We start from the raw sequence: 16,144 nt of genomic DNA, 5'->3' as shown, positions 1-16,144 counted from the left end.
CCGGGGCGGTGTCCGTTAGCGGCACGTGACCGCCGCCCGTTGCTCGCCGGGATTTGAAGTCGTGGCGGGCGGGGAGGTGCGCGCGCGTGCGCGCGAGGGGGGGGGGGGGGGCGGTTGTTCCTCCTCCTCCCATCACCCGCCCCCTGCCCATCCCCGGCCTTGCGCGTGGGGCGGCTCGCGGGTACGTTGCAGCCCCCCCTCCCCCCCCCGCTCCCCCGCCGCGTCCGTTACCCCTTGGGGTGTGTGTGGGGGTAGAGCTGGGGTTCAGGCTCGGGGTTCCTCAGGGGAAAGGAAGGGAAAATGGCCGCCTCCCAACAGCCTGGAGAGCGTGACCCCCCTCTCCACGCCGCCGCCCGAAACGCCCGGCTGTCGCTGCCGCCCGTGGGGGGGGGGGGTCACGGCCGCCCCGGGCCCTTGTGGGCGGGAGTGGCCGGTCCTGTTGAGTTATGAGGTACTTCGGCGCGTGAGCAGAAATAACGCCTGTGATTCTATATATAAAATGTGTGTATACATGGATACGTGCATATCTATAGATGTATGCGTGTATATGTATATGCGTCTATATATACATACAGAGATGTATGTATAGAACTCGGTATCTGCGGGGCATGCACGCTGTGGTGGTTGCAGACGCACCTGTGCCACGCAAGGCCGTGCCATTTGGCACCCACGAGCATCTCGACTCCCTGGGCCTTGTGTCTTAATGCCCCCAGACAGGGAAATCGGTGTTAGCTAAAACACTTCTGGTTTTCTGGTGTTTTGTGTGTTTTCTGGCTCTTCTGTTCCAGAATAAGCCAGGGGGGTGTTTTTTCTGCATGTTGGCTCTGTAAATGCAGTGTTCTCCCATGAATTAGTTATCTTTGGAAAACTATGCGGCAGTTGAGCACAGGGGAGCTACTAGTATGAAAAAATAATACTTGCCATTGAAAAGGAGAGTGTATAGTTGTAATTGATTTGAATGCAGAATGTTTTGCTGAGTAACAGTTTAGTCTTTTCACCCCCTTTCTGTGTTTTGTCCACTGACAGTGGCCAGTGTCAGTGGTTGGCCAGTGTCTTTGGTTCTCAGAAAAAATAAAAATTAATTTTGAAAGGGTACATCTTGTTCACACTTGTTTTTCCCCCCAAAAATGGCTTTAGTCTCTTTAAAATTACATTTCTCTAACACGCTGCCGTAGTTATATCGCAAGATACCTATTTAATTATTTGTTTGTGTATTTGAGAATAGTTTGTGTACACATAATAGTACTGCTAATGTTTTTTTCTTTTACATTTAATCCAGTATGATTCCCTACTTTGAAGCAGTTGTGTTTTCATGAAGTTTTTAATTGGAAACTGTTGAATAGCTGCAGATGTAGCAGGCAGAGTGTTAGACATGATCTGAATAGAGGTTTTAATCTCTCTAGTATTTTATGTTACTGTTTGCAGAGGCACTAACCTAGCTTTAAACAAAAAAATGCCATCTCTTACTTATTTTTTTCAGGTTTATGGTAGGTGTAAAGTGATATTTGTTCTAATTGAACTTCTTGTTAATAACACTCATACTATTGTTCTGTTTCTTACAGAATTGGTGAGGGAAAAGCTTGCTTTTAATGAAATGCTTATCACGTGTTGAGAAACAAGTCAGTAAACTCGGCCAAAAGCTAATGTCATCAGAAACGCCAACAGAAAGTCCAGAGGTGCCAACGGAAAATACCATGTCCCCTGAAGTTCCTAATGTGGAAGGAAAGGTGAAGTCAAGTGGCAATCAAGTAGAGAGACAGGAGGCAGGCTCAAACAAGGAAGAATGCCTTGAGCTCATGTCCAAGAGGCAAAGGAAGAAGCTATTAAAGCAGAAACAGTGGGAACAACAGAAAGATCTACGGAGGTATGGTTTGCAAAATAGCTTTCCTGGGATCATGTATAGTATTTAGTGCTAATAATAATAATGTGTCAGCAGAATTTGCGTGTAGATTGCTTTAGCAAATCAAGGCAGTTGAACCAGTTTTCTCCTACGACAGGTTTAAAGCAGTAGTCACAGGCTACTCCGTTTGCGTATGAAGAAGCTATAAAGGTAAGCATCCTCTCTCCATACTAGAAGTGTTCCTCAACTTGAAGAGGATATCTGGAGGGATTCAAACTTGCATGTTTTTGGTTTGTCAGAAGAGAGAAATAACGCGTGGCCTTGTTCCTTTCTCAATGGGCTGTGCCCTCTTTCCCTGGTGCTGTCAGACTTGGTGAATCTTACAAAGACAGTGAATGAAAAAAATTCTTTTGACACTTGAAATGCTGTGCTATAAGTTATGTTGACTTATGATCTGTTAAAATAGTTTTGGAAGATGATGGGCTTCTGTATTATTCTGTTGTTGAGAGAAAGCGTATCTGCAAATGGGCTGATCATGGTTTATCTTTGTCCTGCTGAATGCGAAGTGTTGCTTCCTGAGACAGTGGCTGTTAAAGTTGCTGCCTCTGAAATTTGATCTCCCAACTGCCTGCTCCCATCGGGGGGAACAGGGGGAAGAAACAATTGCTTCAGAAGCCTTTTGAAAAACTGTTCAGTGAAATAGAAGGTAAATTGCCTTCCACATTCTGATTCTGATACTGCAATTTTGGCAATGTTTTTGGTTGTTTCTGTTATGAGACCTGACTTGGAGCACCCTTAAATCCATGAGACTCCCACTACTGACTTCATTGCATTTGTGTCAGATGTCTGTCTTTGTAGGTATATACAGAACTTCACAAAGATGGGGTATGTGTTTCATGCTGGTGTCAGCCTAGCACAAATGCAAGCAACAGGATAAGTTTAAACTACCATAGTCATGGGACAACCACCTTGATCATAGAAGTATGCATTTATGTGCATAATGCATACCTCAGCAGATTTGGCAGCGCTTTTTGAAGATTTATTTGTTTGTTTGTTTATTTAGGCAGAAACGAAAAGAAAAACGCCAGAAAAGAAAACTAGAACGTCAGTCAAAATTGGACTCCAATAATGAAGGGAATGACAGAAAGCGTATGCGAAGGGAAGTTGTTCCTAGTACGCTTCGCCTCATTGTGGACTGCAGCTTTGATGACTTGATGGTGCTAAAGGTAAAAGAAACTTACCCATCACATACAAATGTTGAAAGGTTCCCCAGTGCAGAGCACAAAAACTGGAGAGCAGCTTTCAGAGGAGAGTTAGCATGTTTAAGATTGTGATGACTCCCAGACCTGCTTATGTCAGTTGCTGAATTTTTTAGGGTTTGGAATGTACCTTTATATAAGCTTGCCAAAGTTTTTTTTTGCCTTCATGGAGATGCGGTAAGTTGGTTTGATTCCAAAAACAGGAATATAGAAAGAGTTTGTGCTTCGTGTTCACCATGAAGTTAGATGCAGTTCTGCCTCAAAATGGTTTTGCTAGAGGGGCTGCAAATGCCACATCCAGTTACTTTCTCTTTCAAAGTGGACCTGAGGCTCCTAACCGTGCTAGTAAGTATTTGTGGAAATGAGAATTTTGAGCATTATGAGGATACTGAGCTTTTTCTCTCGGTCACACGAGAGGCAGTTGGGACAGGAGGACACTGTTCAGTCCGTCTCTAAAATTTTAGAATAGATGAAAGAACGGGTGATATGAGAAAGATCAGCATGATACCCAACCACTGGTCAAGATGCTTGGTGTGGTGTTTTGAGATCAAAACAGCTTTAATTCTACAAGGAAAGTAAGTTAGTCTGCAGCCTCCTGTAAGAGTGCAGCCTTTGGTTTCTGAGGCAGACCTCTTCCCTCCCTGTTACCCTGAGCTGTTCTGCCTCTGCCAGACTCCTCGAATTCAAGCTTTCGCAAAGCCCATCTGGCTGCTCGTTGAGTGTAATGCAAATCATGTATAGCACTAATAGAAGCTGGTGCCGCTCACCACAAAATTTTGGGGAAGCTCCAGTTGGCATTTTGGAACTTGGTTCCCTGAGGAGCCCTTCAGCAGTGCCCTAGAAGAGACCAGAGGACCTCCTTGGTAGTTTCAGAGATGCTGGCTGGGCATTTCCTGCTGACCTTCGTCCTTTGTAAAACACGTTTCCTTCCTTGGTCAGGCAGAGCCCCTGTTAGGCCTGGTATAAAACCTGGCACTTCTGCAGGTGTTTAGGAAGAGTGAAGCGTTGTAAGTGAAGATGGTTGTGGCCTTTAGCAATGGGGTTAATTAGACACTTTCTCTAGTGGCTGTAAAAACTTGCATTGCAATATTGTAGTGATAAAGTCTAGTTTACTTGAAATCCTTTGGAGATATCAAAACATTGTCAAAGCACCACATGAATCAAAGCAATATAATGATGTTCATTTTAAAATGGGAACAGTTAGATTTACGAAACACTGCTTTTGGGGCACTGAGAATAAAGCTATGTAATGTACCTTAGAAAAAACATAATTGGCTAAACATCAAGTCAGCTGCATTTTAAGTACTACTAGTTAACTGTTGTCCAAATTGTCAGGTCAAAATGCTGGAGCCAACTCCTAAATATTTGCATTGTTCTGGGGTTCTTCAGGTTAATTATGCATATTTAATTTTCTTCAATATAAACTGTATATTCTCAGGATTTTCGCATGGGTGAAAGACTGAGTATTGTCACAGTGATAAATCTGCTTGATTCCTCAGATTAATTTTGCATATGTTATTACATATAATTAAATCTCAGTGATTTTTGTTTGGTTTGTTTGTTTCCTAGAATAATGCAAATCAAGCACATGCATAGATGTATCTAAATACACTTTTGTGGAAGATGCGCATTTCCTTGTCGGCATAATCCCTTCACAGTGGCTGTTTTTTCTCTCAGGGTCTGATGTCCGCACTCTCTCAGTAGTCACTTTTGCCAGTTAAAAGCTTCCTTTTTTTCTCTTTAGCTTCTGACTGGCTCATGGTAAAGCATTTTGTGGTGGTCTGTCTGAAGGACTATGTAAAAACAAATTGTGTTGTATACAGGATGTTAAGAAGCTTCACAAGCAAATTCAGAGATGTTATGCAGAAAACCGCAAAGCATTTCATCCTGTGCAGGTATGTTTAAACAAACTGAGTGCTGACTGTATTGTCATTACAAAAGCATATGAGAAAGGCAGCTGTGACCCAAGTGGTGAGAACTGTAGTAGAAAAAAAATATTTAAGCTGCCTCTTTTTAATAAGAAAAATTAGTTATATTGTAATAGATTAATTTTCAACCCATATGTTATAAAAATGCCCATATATATGAAGAAATATGTGCATACAGATGAAGAGTGCCAGATACTGGCGTGCCACTAAAATACTGTTGGTAGTCAGTTTTATCTGTGACAGACTGGGAAAAAAAAAAGTGACTGTAAGTGCCTATTTATCTTTTAAATGTGTCACCAACTGTATGAATATGGTCTTAGTACCACTTTCAGCTAAAAAATAATTAAGAGTTTTAGCTAATAGGTAAGGATAGAAGAAGTCTTGTACAGAGAGGAAACAGATAGGCATATTAACATTTCAGTATTTTGTACCTCTTGTTTGTTCTTTTTGAAGTTTTACTTGACCAGCCATGGGGGACAGTTGAAGAGCAACATGAATGAAAATGACAAAGGATGGGTGAACTGGAAGGTGAATAATTGACTATTTCTGTAAAAAGAAAGCTTGATTATAATTGCTAACTAGGTTGTTAGTTGTGAAGGACCTGTGCTTTTTCCACATGGGTATTTCTAAGACATCAGAGCAATAGCATATTAGAAATAGTGTAGCTTTTTGTGCTTTTAATGAATTTAACTTAAATAAGCAAAAGACTGCTTGTCTTGAATCTAGATTTGATTTTTGCTTGAAAAACTCCACACATATCTGTTTTCACCTGTTTTTATTGAACAGATTCCATTCTCTGATACAGTAAGCAAGACTACTTGATTTAGACAGTTCTGACAGTTGTCTGTCTTGACAGTGCTCTTTTTTCCTTGGCAAAAAACAAGACTTTAAAATCATGATGTGATTCTCTTGTGTGAATCTTCACTTCCATTATGCTTCCTCTCAACACTGAAGTGTTCTCTAGAGAAGTAGCTTTTCTTGTGGTCAAACTCGTGATTTTCCTTGCAACTCTCTGCTAAACCAATATTCCAACAACTTCAAATGAAGACCACTTTGCGTAAATAAAAACAGTTCTACTTTCAGCATGTCTTGTGTGACAGCTGCTTTGCAAAAGCATAGCATAAACCTCTCATCAAACAAGTAACGTTAACTAAGCATTTACTCCTGTTTTTGCTTTTTTTAGAAAGGTGGACTTGAAAATTATTTGGATCCCTAGGAGAAATATGGTAACATTTGAAGGGAATCACAAGAACTTAAGGATTTGTAAAGTTCTTCTGGGGTTTCAGAAAATTTCCTGATGATTTTTATGAGTCAGTGCTGTAGGGACTGTGGATTATTTATGCAGAAGTCAGTCTGTGCTCTGCTACGTACTTAAACATGAATGAGGGATGTGGAATGACTGCATACTATTGGATTTATTTTTGCTGGTTCCACCTTGGGTCTGTAAAGTTTACCCAGCAATTCATCAGTTGAATGTAACTTCTTTTAACTACCTTTTTTTGAGGATATCCAAATTAGAACAGAGCACTATAGTGAGCTAATAAAGAAAGAAGACCTAGTATATCTTACCTCAGATTCTCCAGACGTTCTCAGTGAGCTTGATGAGAAGAAAGCCTATGTGATTGGAGGGCTGGTGGATCACAATCACCACAAGGTAACCTGTGGGTCCATTTCTTTACAGCTCTTCCCCCCCCCCCCCCCCCCCCCCCCCCGGGAGGGGGTGGTGGGGTGGGGCACTTTATTTGACATTAATGCTGTTCATGTGTAAACTAACAAATAACAAGAAAACTTCTTCAAAAAAAACTTACTTCAAAAAAATTTTGAAGAAAAGGGGAAAAAAAACTTGTGGCGGTAGCAGTGGCTTGTGTTCCAGAGTGCAGACATGCTAAGCTTTTTAGGATTTTATCTTTTCATTTTAAATATAGGAATGGAATTAATAACACTGCTCAGTTTACTGTGGGCCGTATTTTCAGACAGAAGGGTTTGGTTTCTGTTCATGCAGTTGTGTGTGTGTGTGCGTGCGCTTGTATGTGCACGTGCCCAAATATAGATGAAGAACAGCACTTGAATCTTGGATGTCCTTTTTTAAAAAGTTTGCTTGTCAGGAAAACTTGGCTAAGTAACACACATGCCTCAGGGATCTGGTTCCATACCTGTACGTGGGATCGTGCTGTGTAGACCTGGAATGTCATAGAGAATTCAGCTGGGAAATTAAAGCACTGTTATTGCTTTTCTTCAAAGACACTCCTATGTAATTTCTGGTGACATGCTTTAATATTTCAATGTGATGCTAAAAAAAGGGATGGGTCTTAAGCCTTACCAAATGATACTTCAGTGGTTAGTCCACAGTTAAAGGCTAGGAGGGAGCTAAAGCAGATCCTTTATATAGTCATTATGGTATAAAGTGTTTACACAATTTTAAAGGGTTTTTTTGCTCATCTTGGGCACAGGAGTTGCCAGGTTTAAAAAAGCAAACAAAATTTCTTTATCTTTCTTTACTCTTCCTCTCAAAAAATACCCAGTTACTGCAATCTGAGTAACTTTGTACTTAAGCATAAACTCGCCTTTAAAACAGGCTATGACTGACATGTTCTAGAGCTGCAGCTGCATGAACAAGTTTTATTTACAATCCTTTTGACCATATATCACAGTGTGACATATATTCAAAGTAGTAAGTTTTCCAAAGGTAGCCCTTAAAGCAGGTACTGTCTAACCAGGGTAAGTTTCTTTTTGTAACTATCTTCTAAAGCAAGATCATGGCAGCACTGGCAAAACTCTTGCCAGAAAATTGTACTTGTAGTAATCTGTATGGGCTGATCTGAAATGGTGATTCTCAGTCCCGTTGCTTTGGTGTCTTTCCCACAGGGAGTTACTTACAAAAAAGCTGTAGAGCAGGGAATTGGTCATGCACAGCTCCCGCTTGGAAACTTTGTCAAGATGAACAGTCGGAAAGTGTTAGCCGTCAATCATGGTAAGTTTTAAATCACAAAATAATGACATTATTATAGAATATACCTGCAATATTCAGAATTTGAACCCTCAAAATGTGCATTGTAGTGCAGATACCCAATTCTTATTTTATTATGTTGATATTTCTTGAATCCAGTTGCCTTTGGGATACAGTAATTGCCCTGACCTTTAAATATTTTATGGTTAAATGTAAAGGATGGTGTCTTAGCCACTTAGAAGTGCACCTCCTATTCTGATGACTTGTCCCATGGGTAATTTTGGCATTCTTACCATCCTGGTCTTATTTCCAGGCTTAATGCATAAGTGAGTAAAATGTTGGAAACTATCCCATGTATTTTATCCCAGGGGAGGATAAATGTATGATGTTTTCACCTCTTTGGACAGCTTTGTTCAGCAGTAACTGCTTAGGTACCTGTAGACTTACCTCATTTGGTATCAGCAGTACTCCATCTGCTGAGCTTTCATAACTGTATTTTTACCTGGTTTCCTGGTTCTGATTGAAGTATACAATTGCTTAACAAAGTCTTAAATCTCACTCCTTTTAAACTTTCAGTTTTATTATTAGATTATCTTTCAGTGTCATTAAATAAAAATACATGCAAAATGGAGCTTAGTCAGACCTTTATGGAAATTTTTGAGTTGGTGTCCAAGTCTCTATTTTGCCCCGCTTCAGGTTCTTTTATCTTACCTTGCTTTATTTCAAGTTTATTTTATTCTGTAACACATTACTCGATGAGAACGTTATTTTCTTAAAATGCCATTGATTTATGAGGTGTGTGTTTGCATGATAATAAAGATTATTTAAACGTGGAGGAGAATATAGTATATCACTGGAATTAAAAATTATCAAACCCCATGTATTTGTAAGATTTTTACATGCTTCTAAAACTTGATCTTTAAATGTTGCTTTATATAGGCAAGAATAGGACTTTATGTGTTATTCATCAAAAGTTATGATAGCTATAACTTTCTGCTGGAGTTTTTCTGCAGTAATCTTATACTGACCTCTAGTGTCAACATTTCTGGAGGCTGTCTTCTACATGTTTGAGCACTGTGTATAAATTGGATCACTTACATTGAGGTTTTCACTTACCTGCTTTATGGTCTTGTGCATGTTTCTTGCGCCAGACTTTCAGGCACTGATTTCACTGCAATTTAGTTGCCGAGATTTCATTTCGCGTGAGCTTGTCTTCCCTTGCCCTTCTAAAACGTTTTCAAATTGCAGCTGAAAAGCTCTTAACACAGAGACCCTTTTTAAGGTAAAGATTATACTATAGCAGTATTTTGCTTAAGGTTTTTGGGAAGGAAAATAAACACAACTCCACCACCACCAAAAGCAGAGGTACCTTTAACAGCTATAATTAAGGCTCTGGTGTATATTCTAACCCTAATAGCTTACAACCTAAATCCAAAAAGATGGCTTTCATGGGAGATGCTACTTGGCATGAGTAAAGTAGACAGAATCAAGCTGCCTCTCAAATCTCATATTGTAAATTTTGTGTAGGTGAGAAGGATATTTGCACTGAGGTTTTTGTATTTTGCTGTGAATACATCCACCTCACTGCTTTGTGTAACTGTGTAATTGCTCACCCTTTCTGTTTTGATTTGGTTATTCGGGCCTCTGGGTCCCCACCCTCGGTGCAGAAGCTGAAGCCAGCAGAGTACAGTACAGGGCTTGCCAGATGAGACTGTGGGACCTGCCTGGTCCTTGTGGAACTACTTGTGATAGGCATGAATTTGGAAAGTCCTGTAGAAGAAGAAACTCTTTCTGAACTGCCTTGTCAGTCTTTGAAGCACATTAATTAAATGGGCCCTCTGGTGGTGGGAGATTGAAGGCGTCGTTAACAGCAGAGTTCGCTTGTTGCTTTTTGCTTATTTATTTATTTATAATCCTTCTCTCTTGGGATTGAGTCTCCATATATTTCCACAGGCAGTTCAGTGCCTGCATTGCCATGTTAAAATGGCATGAGGAACACACGTATGTGTGAAATATTTGATGCTAGAAAACAGACAAGGTGTAAGATGCGACTTATTTTTTTTAACTCGATCTGGAATTTTAAAACTTGGAGGATTTGAGATCTGTGTAAAACACTGTATTGCAAAACACAATTGCAAGTGTCGCTGAGAGAGTTTGCTTCCTTCTGTTTGTATCACAGGTTTGTATCACAAGGCTAATACTTTGTAATGTATATTACAGGGACCATATTGCTCCATTCCAGTCTACAATGATGTAAACCAACTGTTCCCACTGCCTTTTTCTGTCCTTGCATAATATTTTTGTTGCTATTGCAGCCCATCATAGAAGCCTCTGTTCTCCTGTGAAAGCCACTCTTTTTTTCCATCAGTTCTGTTTTACTGTGCAGATAAAGGAAGTTCCAAAACAAAAGAGAAGAAACGTGCTCCTTACACTCTTCTTGTCTCTTAAGCCAGCATTTTTGCACAGGTCCTTTCTGCAGTAACTTACAGTGATATTAATATAGTCCTTTGAGAGCTCATACTTTCACAGTACATTTCAGGTGAATAACCTGCTTAGTAAAATGGCCAGCTCTTCAGTATCAGTGTCACAGAGAGCAGCTGGCTGTCCAGTAAACCTGGATCCAGGAAACCTCTAGTAAATGTGACACTACTCTGTAACTTGACTCTCAATGAGTATGAGATCCATGCTGCTCCTCCCTTTCTGAACGCCTGCCTAACTCTCTGTAAGGTTTTTTTTCCCTCCACAGCTCCTTTGATCCCTTCTCATATGTTGTCGCTTGGCATCGAGAACGCTTGTGCTGGGGTGCATTCTTTGAAGTCAGCATTCTCCGGCTGTGTTAGCACTATTCCTGTAGCCCCAAGCTTGAGGAGCCACCTCTCTGTCCCAGATTTGTCATCCAAGTCTGGCTTACTCACCAGCCATAGGGCCTGCTCCTGCCTTCCCTGCTGCTGCCGAGCCACAACCTGTGTTGAGAGGTTTTTGGATAGCCTGGAGTTTTTCTAAATAAGAATTTGCCAATGAATTTTGCATATAATGCAATTTGGAGCTATTGTCAATCAGGGAAAGTTTTGGGAGGTGAAACAGGAGGAGTAGGGTGACTGTATGGTTAGCATAATAGAAACAACAAGAAAAGGTCACAGAACTGGAGACTAATAAGGAATTTTTCCATAAGCTCAGATGGAAATGAAAGAGAAAGCTAATTATAGCAGGTTTAGGAAGACTTTGGGCTGTCCATATGCTAGGGAGGGGACAAAGTCATTGTTCAAGTGCATCCACAGCAGTATTCCTGTCAAACATGAGAAAGCATTAATGCCTGTATAGAAGGCACAGGTGAGACCTGAAGTACTGAGGGGACATTTCTCTCTGTCCCTGAGAGAAATTAATTCGAACTGGAGCCGCTGCAGAAAAGCACTGCTGCAGTAACTGTCTTACAACTGGAAACTCAAAGTGTGCTTGGCTTTAGACTGCAGCAGTAGCAGAATTGCCTTGTCTGCTTCTGCCTGTACTTCATCAGCTTTACTCTGAAGATGCCACCCGAATGCATGTAAACCTCTGTAAAGAGGGATTTGGGAGTGTGTTCCTATCAGCAGTTCACTTATCTCCCTGTAAAAGAGCTGATGGTCTTTCTTGACATTGCAGTGTTTGAGATCATCCTTGCATACCTGGAGAAGAGAGACTGGAAGGAGGCCTTTTTCAGTGTCTTGCCACAGCGGAAAGGGGCTGTTCCTTTGGGAGAAGCCAATGATTCATCCAAACATGCTCCATCTGGAAAAGAAGATGAAGACAGTGACTCGGATGGCAACTAGGCTTCAGAATGAGATGGTGGGAAAGCTGAGACATGCAGTTCATGGGATAAAACTGAGACGCGAAGTAGTTACACTGCAAAGACCATCTGCTGCCCTTGTGATACTGAATTGTCTCCATGCTTGGTAGTTCCACAGTTGGCCCAGAGCTGTTTCTGGACATGAAGGGTAAAGATAAATGCTGTTTTTTACCCTGAAACTTCCATATTAATAGCTTTTTAGAAAAAAATAAATTAATGGCAAATGCAGAATTTTTTGTTTCCCAAGGAAGCTATTTAATTGTTTTTTTAAATATTATTTTTTTTATACATACCAAGTTGAGTGTATTACCCAAGAGCATTAGTAGTTACTATTTTAATGTATGCATTTTTCTCCATTTGTGTTCTGTGTTCTTAAAAGCAGTGAATGACAAGCGTTCCTGTGACCTCAAAACCTGTACCACTAGTGCCTGTTGCAAAGCATGCATGAACACTCAAAACAAACAAACAAAAATTCTAATTTTCCCGAGCATCTCAACAGACAATCACAAGCGACTGAACTACCTTTATCAGCTGAGCCACACTGATTTATATACCGTGTTTAGTTAGCTGGGGTCAGTAGATGAAGTAAGAGTGTGGGGTTAAGCCAGTGCTTTATACTTCAGTTTGAGTGGGATGGATGTCTGCACAAGTGCAAATTGTGTGCCTTGGTTGGTACGTGGTGCACGTTGAGTTGAGGTGACACAGTCACTTTTGATTACTTCTTGATCCTCTTAGCAAAATTTATCACATGGTCTCAGAACAATACCAGGAGACAGGAACTCTTTCTTACAAGGCACTCAGTTTCAGTATACCTGTTTTATCACATGATACTGTATGCATTGTATTGTTTGTCAAATATTTTTCCTTTTAAAAAAAAAAAAAAGTTGTAGTCTCAGTCTTGGCTGGAAGTTCTGATTCAACTTATTTCTAACTGACTTAAGTGCTTTTGCAGAGTACTGAAATGGACACCTTGGAAATGTGGCTTCACTTCACCTGTGAGCCTGCCCCATCCCTTTCTTCTGTAGGGACTGGCAGCTGCAGCTTCTGAACAGTGCAGCTTTCACATAGGTCAGCTGAAGAGCGTAAGAACACGTCATCGTAACTGTTCGTCTTTGCTGAGCTGGAATCAGAGGCCTGATCCAAGTATGACTTAGCTTGTATCCATTTGTATTCCTCCCTCTGTTATTACTGCTTTCAAATGGTGACTAGTCCCTATGGTCTGTAAATGGTTGACAACCAACTAGTTAGGACTTTATACACTCAGTGCACTTCTCCATATTTTTTAAATAACCATAGAAAAGTTTCTTCTGTTAAAAGTATGGATTGTGGTTTGTTGCTCAAGTAATGCAGGGTTTTTTGTTAGGCTTTACAAAGATGGGATTGCTTTTGTTCCAGAAACTAAATCAGCTTTTTCATAAAAGCATTGCTGTTTTTATTTCTGTAACAAGAAGTGCAGCATAAGTATACCCACTGTGTTTTACACTGATTCTCTGATACAAATATGTAAAGCAGTAAAATTACAAGGAGTTACATCTTTACACTTGAGGTTCTGCATGTGAATGCACATAGCACCTATTAAACCTGATCTAAGACTCTTCAGTCTCTCTAAGGTTTTCTTAAGACCATTTCATACACGTGCCTTATTCAGTCAGGCTTGAGAGTGCAAGAGCAGGTCGCATAGACAAACTGGGGACTTTGGAGACATTTTGAAAGGGTCCAAAAGCGTCTTATGGAATTGTTTTGCTGACAAAGCATTTTTTTGGTGTGAAGGAAGTGTGTGGCTTAAAACACAGCCTGTCTTACATCTTCACCAGTGAAATTAGATAAACACACACTCCCATGTACATGCACGTGTTTTTAAATCAAGTGGTTGCAAATCTGAAGCTTACCTGTCTATGGAGAAATAGACGGAAGAAAAAGATGGTCTGGCATGCTGCTCTTGGAAGGCTCCTAGTGCTAACTCCGCAGCTTAGTGATTAGCTGTTGCCTCTTCATGTGCATTGCTTGTCTCGATCACCTGATCTCCCTCTCCTCGCTGGTGCCTTAGCCAGTAATTGCCATTGCTGTTGTTTACCTTTTCTCTGTTTGTGCTAACCTAATTGGGTCATACTAGGCTGAAGTTCATGCCTGTTGTCATGAGCTGTCTCTACAGGGTGCTGTCCTTGGGATGCGTTAACTGGTGAGATGGAGCAGTAAGCAAGAGTCGACTGGGATTTCGATGGGAACAGCCCTCTGACTACTGCTGCCATCCTCAGCCTTTCTAGATGGTTCTGCAACCATCTAGAAAAGGCTGTTCTTGGCAAACCTGGACTCGCACCGGTGAGATTTCTAACCCATTTCTAAATGCTTTAGATGCTTGGCTGTTCATTGGTGGAATCACCAGCACTAGACACGATCATACTAGAGTAAAGTCGTGATTTGCTTGCAGGCAGCAGGCTGCAGCTATGCAGAAGTCCTCAGGGAGAAGTGATGGTTCAAGAAGCCCCGAAGCCCGAAGGGCCATTCTTGCAATGATTTCAATGTAAAGTTATTGATGAAAACAGCTGAATTGGTTGGAGCACATGAAAATCACCCCAGCATCAGATCAAGTGCGAGAAACTGAAACCTGTTTGTGAGAGAGTCTGGGAGAGTAGCTTGTAAAAGCAAGAAGGCTTGTGCTATTTGTGACACCTCCAGTCCCTGCCATGATGCCACAACTCCTCATGACAGACCAGGAATGTGGTAGTCCTGTCTTTCCAGTGTCTTTTTGCAGTGTGGAAGTGGAGGCTGGTAGGATGGCCATTTGCTGACATCCCTGGGAAAAGCATCCCGAGCAGTCTTGGTGGTCTGCTGTATTTCACTCTGATCCTGAAATACGTACTCTGATGTATTTCACATGCTGTGTCTTCCCCCCCCCCCCCCCCCCCCGGCTGTTTCTGTGAAGAAGGGCATGGAATTCCCAAGTAGTACCTCCTACCTCTGCAGCAATGGGCAACTGTTTGAAAACAGTCAAGTGACCAGAAACCTGTACTGTGGGATTTGTGAGAAATCATGGGAGTCTGAGTGTGGCTTTCAAGTTTGTTTAAGTGTAGTGAGGGGCCTCTAGGCATCCTGCATCTGGCATTCGACTTTTCAGTATTTTTAATCTCATATCTTGATGCAGGGAATATCTGTTACTTTTTTTTTTTCCTCTGTTGTTTAATATAAAACTGGTGAGGGGCGGGTTGGGGAAGACAGTTCACCCTGATTAAATTGTGCAGTCTGGGTGTGTGACATGATTTATTTTCTTTGGAGGATGCTGTTAGTGTGTTTCTCCTGGCTTCCTGCCATTGTCAGATAGAACTAAAGTGTTACTTTACTTACCTACAGTGAATAAGTTACAGAGTTGATAATAGTCAATGTTATTCTAATGCATTTTATTCTTTTTCTTAACTGCTTAATGAAATTGTTTTAAATAGCAGCACAGCTACCTGAGCTCAGCTCTTTGTTTTTTTTATTGAAAGCTCTGAAAACTTGCCCATATTTAGTTATCATGATAAAGCGTATAACTCATACTTATTTCTGTATTCACTGCACAATGCAAAGATTTTACATATTTATTGAATGGGCAGATCTGCAGTGACAGGATAACCTCTCTGAAGAAGGACAGAAATAAATACTTGCAGAGGGATATTGGTTTGCAACCTGAGCACTTCACAAAGCATTTAGAAATACTTGACATGGGTGCATGACCATTTAAATTGGTGTACTGTCTGAACCTTCTCAGTAACAGCAGACAGATCCTAAAGACTACAGACTCCCAGCTGTTGGGGGTAGGGACAAGTGATAGTTCAGAAGATGGGGCATCTAATTTTATTAGAGGACATAGAAATGCAGCTGCCTCGCCAGAGTAGTCTTAAGAGTTTCTCCATCCCTGCTGCACCCTGATGTGATTCTAAGAATCTGCTTCAGCTTCTCCTGCTAGAGAATCCAGGTCACTGATAAAGCTGGGAGGTGGGATTAAGGAAGGCGTTGGAGGACACAGCACAACTGAAGCTTAGGGTGAAAACTTGACTGGGCAACATTTGTATTGGGGAATGGCAAAGTTCAGGCTGGATCGACAGGTTACTACCTGAGACACTTCCCAACATAAATGACTTTAATTCTGATCTTGAGATTCACACATTGAACATAACCTTTTTGTCCTTTACTGCTAGGATGGGTGAAGTGCCCTTGAGGGAGCTTTGTTTTCAGACATCTAGCAAATACAGTAACAGATGCTTTGAGAAGGGAAATGACTGAGAAGATGCAATTGATTGTAACTATCCTTGCAAACTATTGCCCTTCTGGCTCTAACATGTTTGCTCAATACCTGTCAGCTTCATGGAG

At 41.1% G+C, this 16,144-nt stretch overlaps 1 protein-coding gene across 3 annotated transcripts; it reads left to right on the top strand.

The window, feature by feature from the left end:
* The first annotated feature begins 103 nt into the window (after positions 1-103).
* Positions 104-14,150, top strand: TRMT10A (tRNA methyltransferase 10A). 3 transcript variants are annotated; one of them, XM_075500616.1, is made up of 8 exons: positions 104-181; positions 1,563-1,864; positions 2,904-3,066; positions 4,923-4,994; positions 5,481-5,555; positions 6,532-6,681; positions 7,893-7,998; positions 11,614-14,147. In XM_075500616.1, exons 2-8 carry the CDS (start codon positions 1,590-1,592, stop codon positions 11,778-11,780), a joined length of 1,008 nt encoding a protein of 335 aa, XP_075356731.1. In that variant the 5' UTR covers positions 104-181; positions 1,563-1,589; the 3' UTR covers positions 11,781-14,147. The 3 variants fall into 3 exon arrangements, with proteins under 3 accessions (XP_075356731.1, XP_075356733.1, XP_075356732.1); XM_075500617.1 differs by lacking the exon at positions 104-181 and adding an exon at positions 276-451; XM_075500618.1 differs by lacking the exon at positions 4,923-4,994 and having other exon boundaries at positions 11,614-14,150.
* The last annotated feature ends 1,994 nt before the right edge of the window (positions 14,151-16,144 follow it).

This window comes from Mycteria americana, chromosome 4, assembly GCF_035582795.1.
Source record: "Mycteria americana isolate JAX WOST 10 ecotype Jacksonville Zoo and Gardens chromosome 4, USCA_MyAme_1.0, whole genome shotgun sequence".
In the NCBI taxonomy this organism is placed as follows: domain Eukaryota; kingdom Metazoa; phylum Chordata; class Aves; order Ciconiiformes; family Ciconiidae; genus Mycteria; species Mycteria americana.
The sequence above is the reverse complement of the archived record's forward strand: the minus strand, read 5'-3'. Positions and strand labels throughout refer to the sequence as shown.

What these genes read in the sequence shown, in the direction of transcription:
- TRMT10A (XM_075500616.1), top strand. Translation starts at nt 1,590, where the DNA reads ATGAAATGCTTATCACGTGTTGAGAAACAAGTCAGTAAACTCGGCCAA. An exon ending in ATGACTTGATGGTGCTAAAG is followed by an intron (nt 3,067 to 4,922) that starts GTAAAAGAAACT and finishes TGTTGTATACAG; the next exon opens with GATGTTAAGAAGCTTCACAA. An exon ending in AGTGTTAGCCGTCAATCATG is followed by an intron (nt 7,999 to 11,613) that starts GTAAGTTTTAAA and finishes TTGACATTGCAG; the next exon opens with TGTTTGAGATCATCCTTGCA.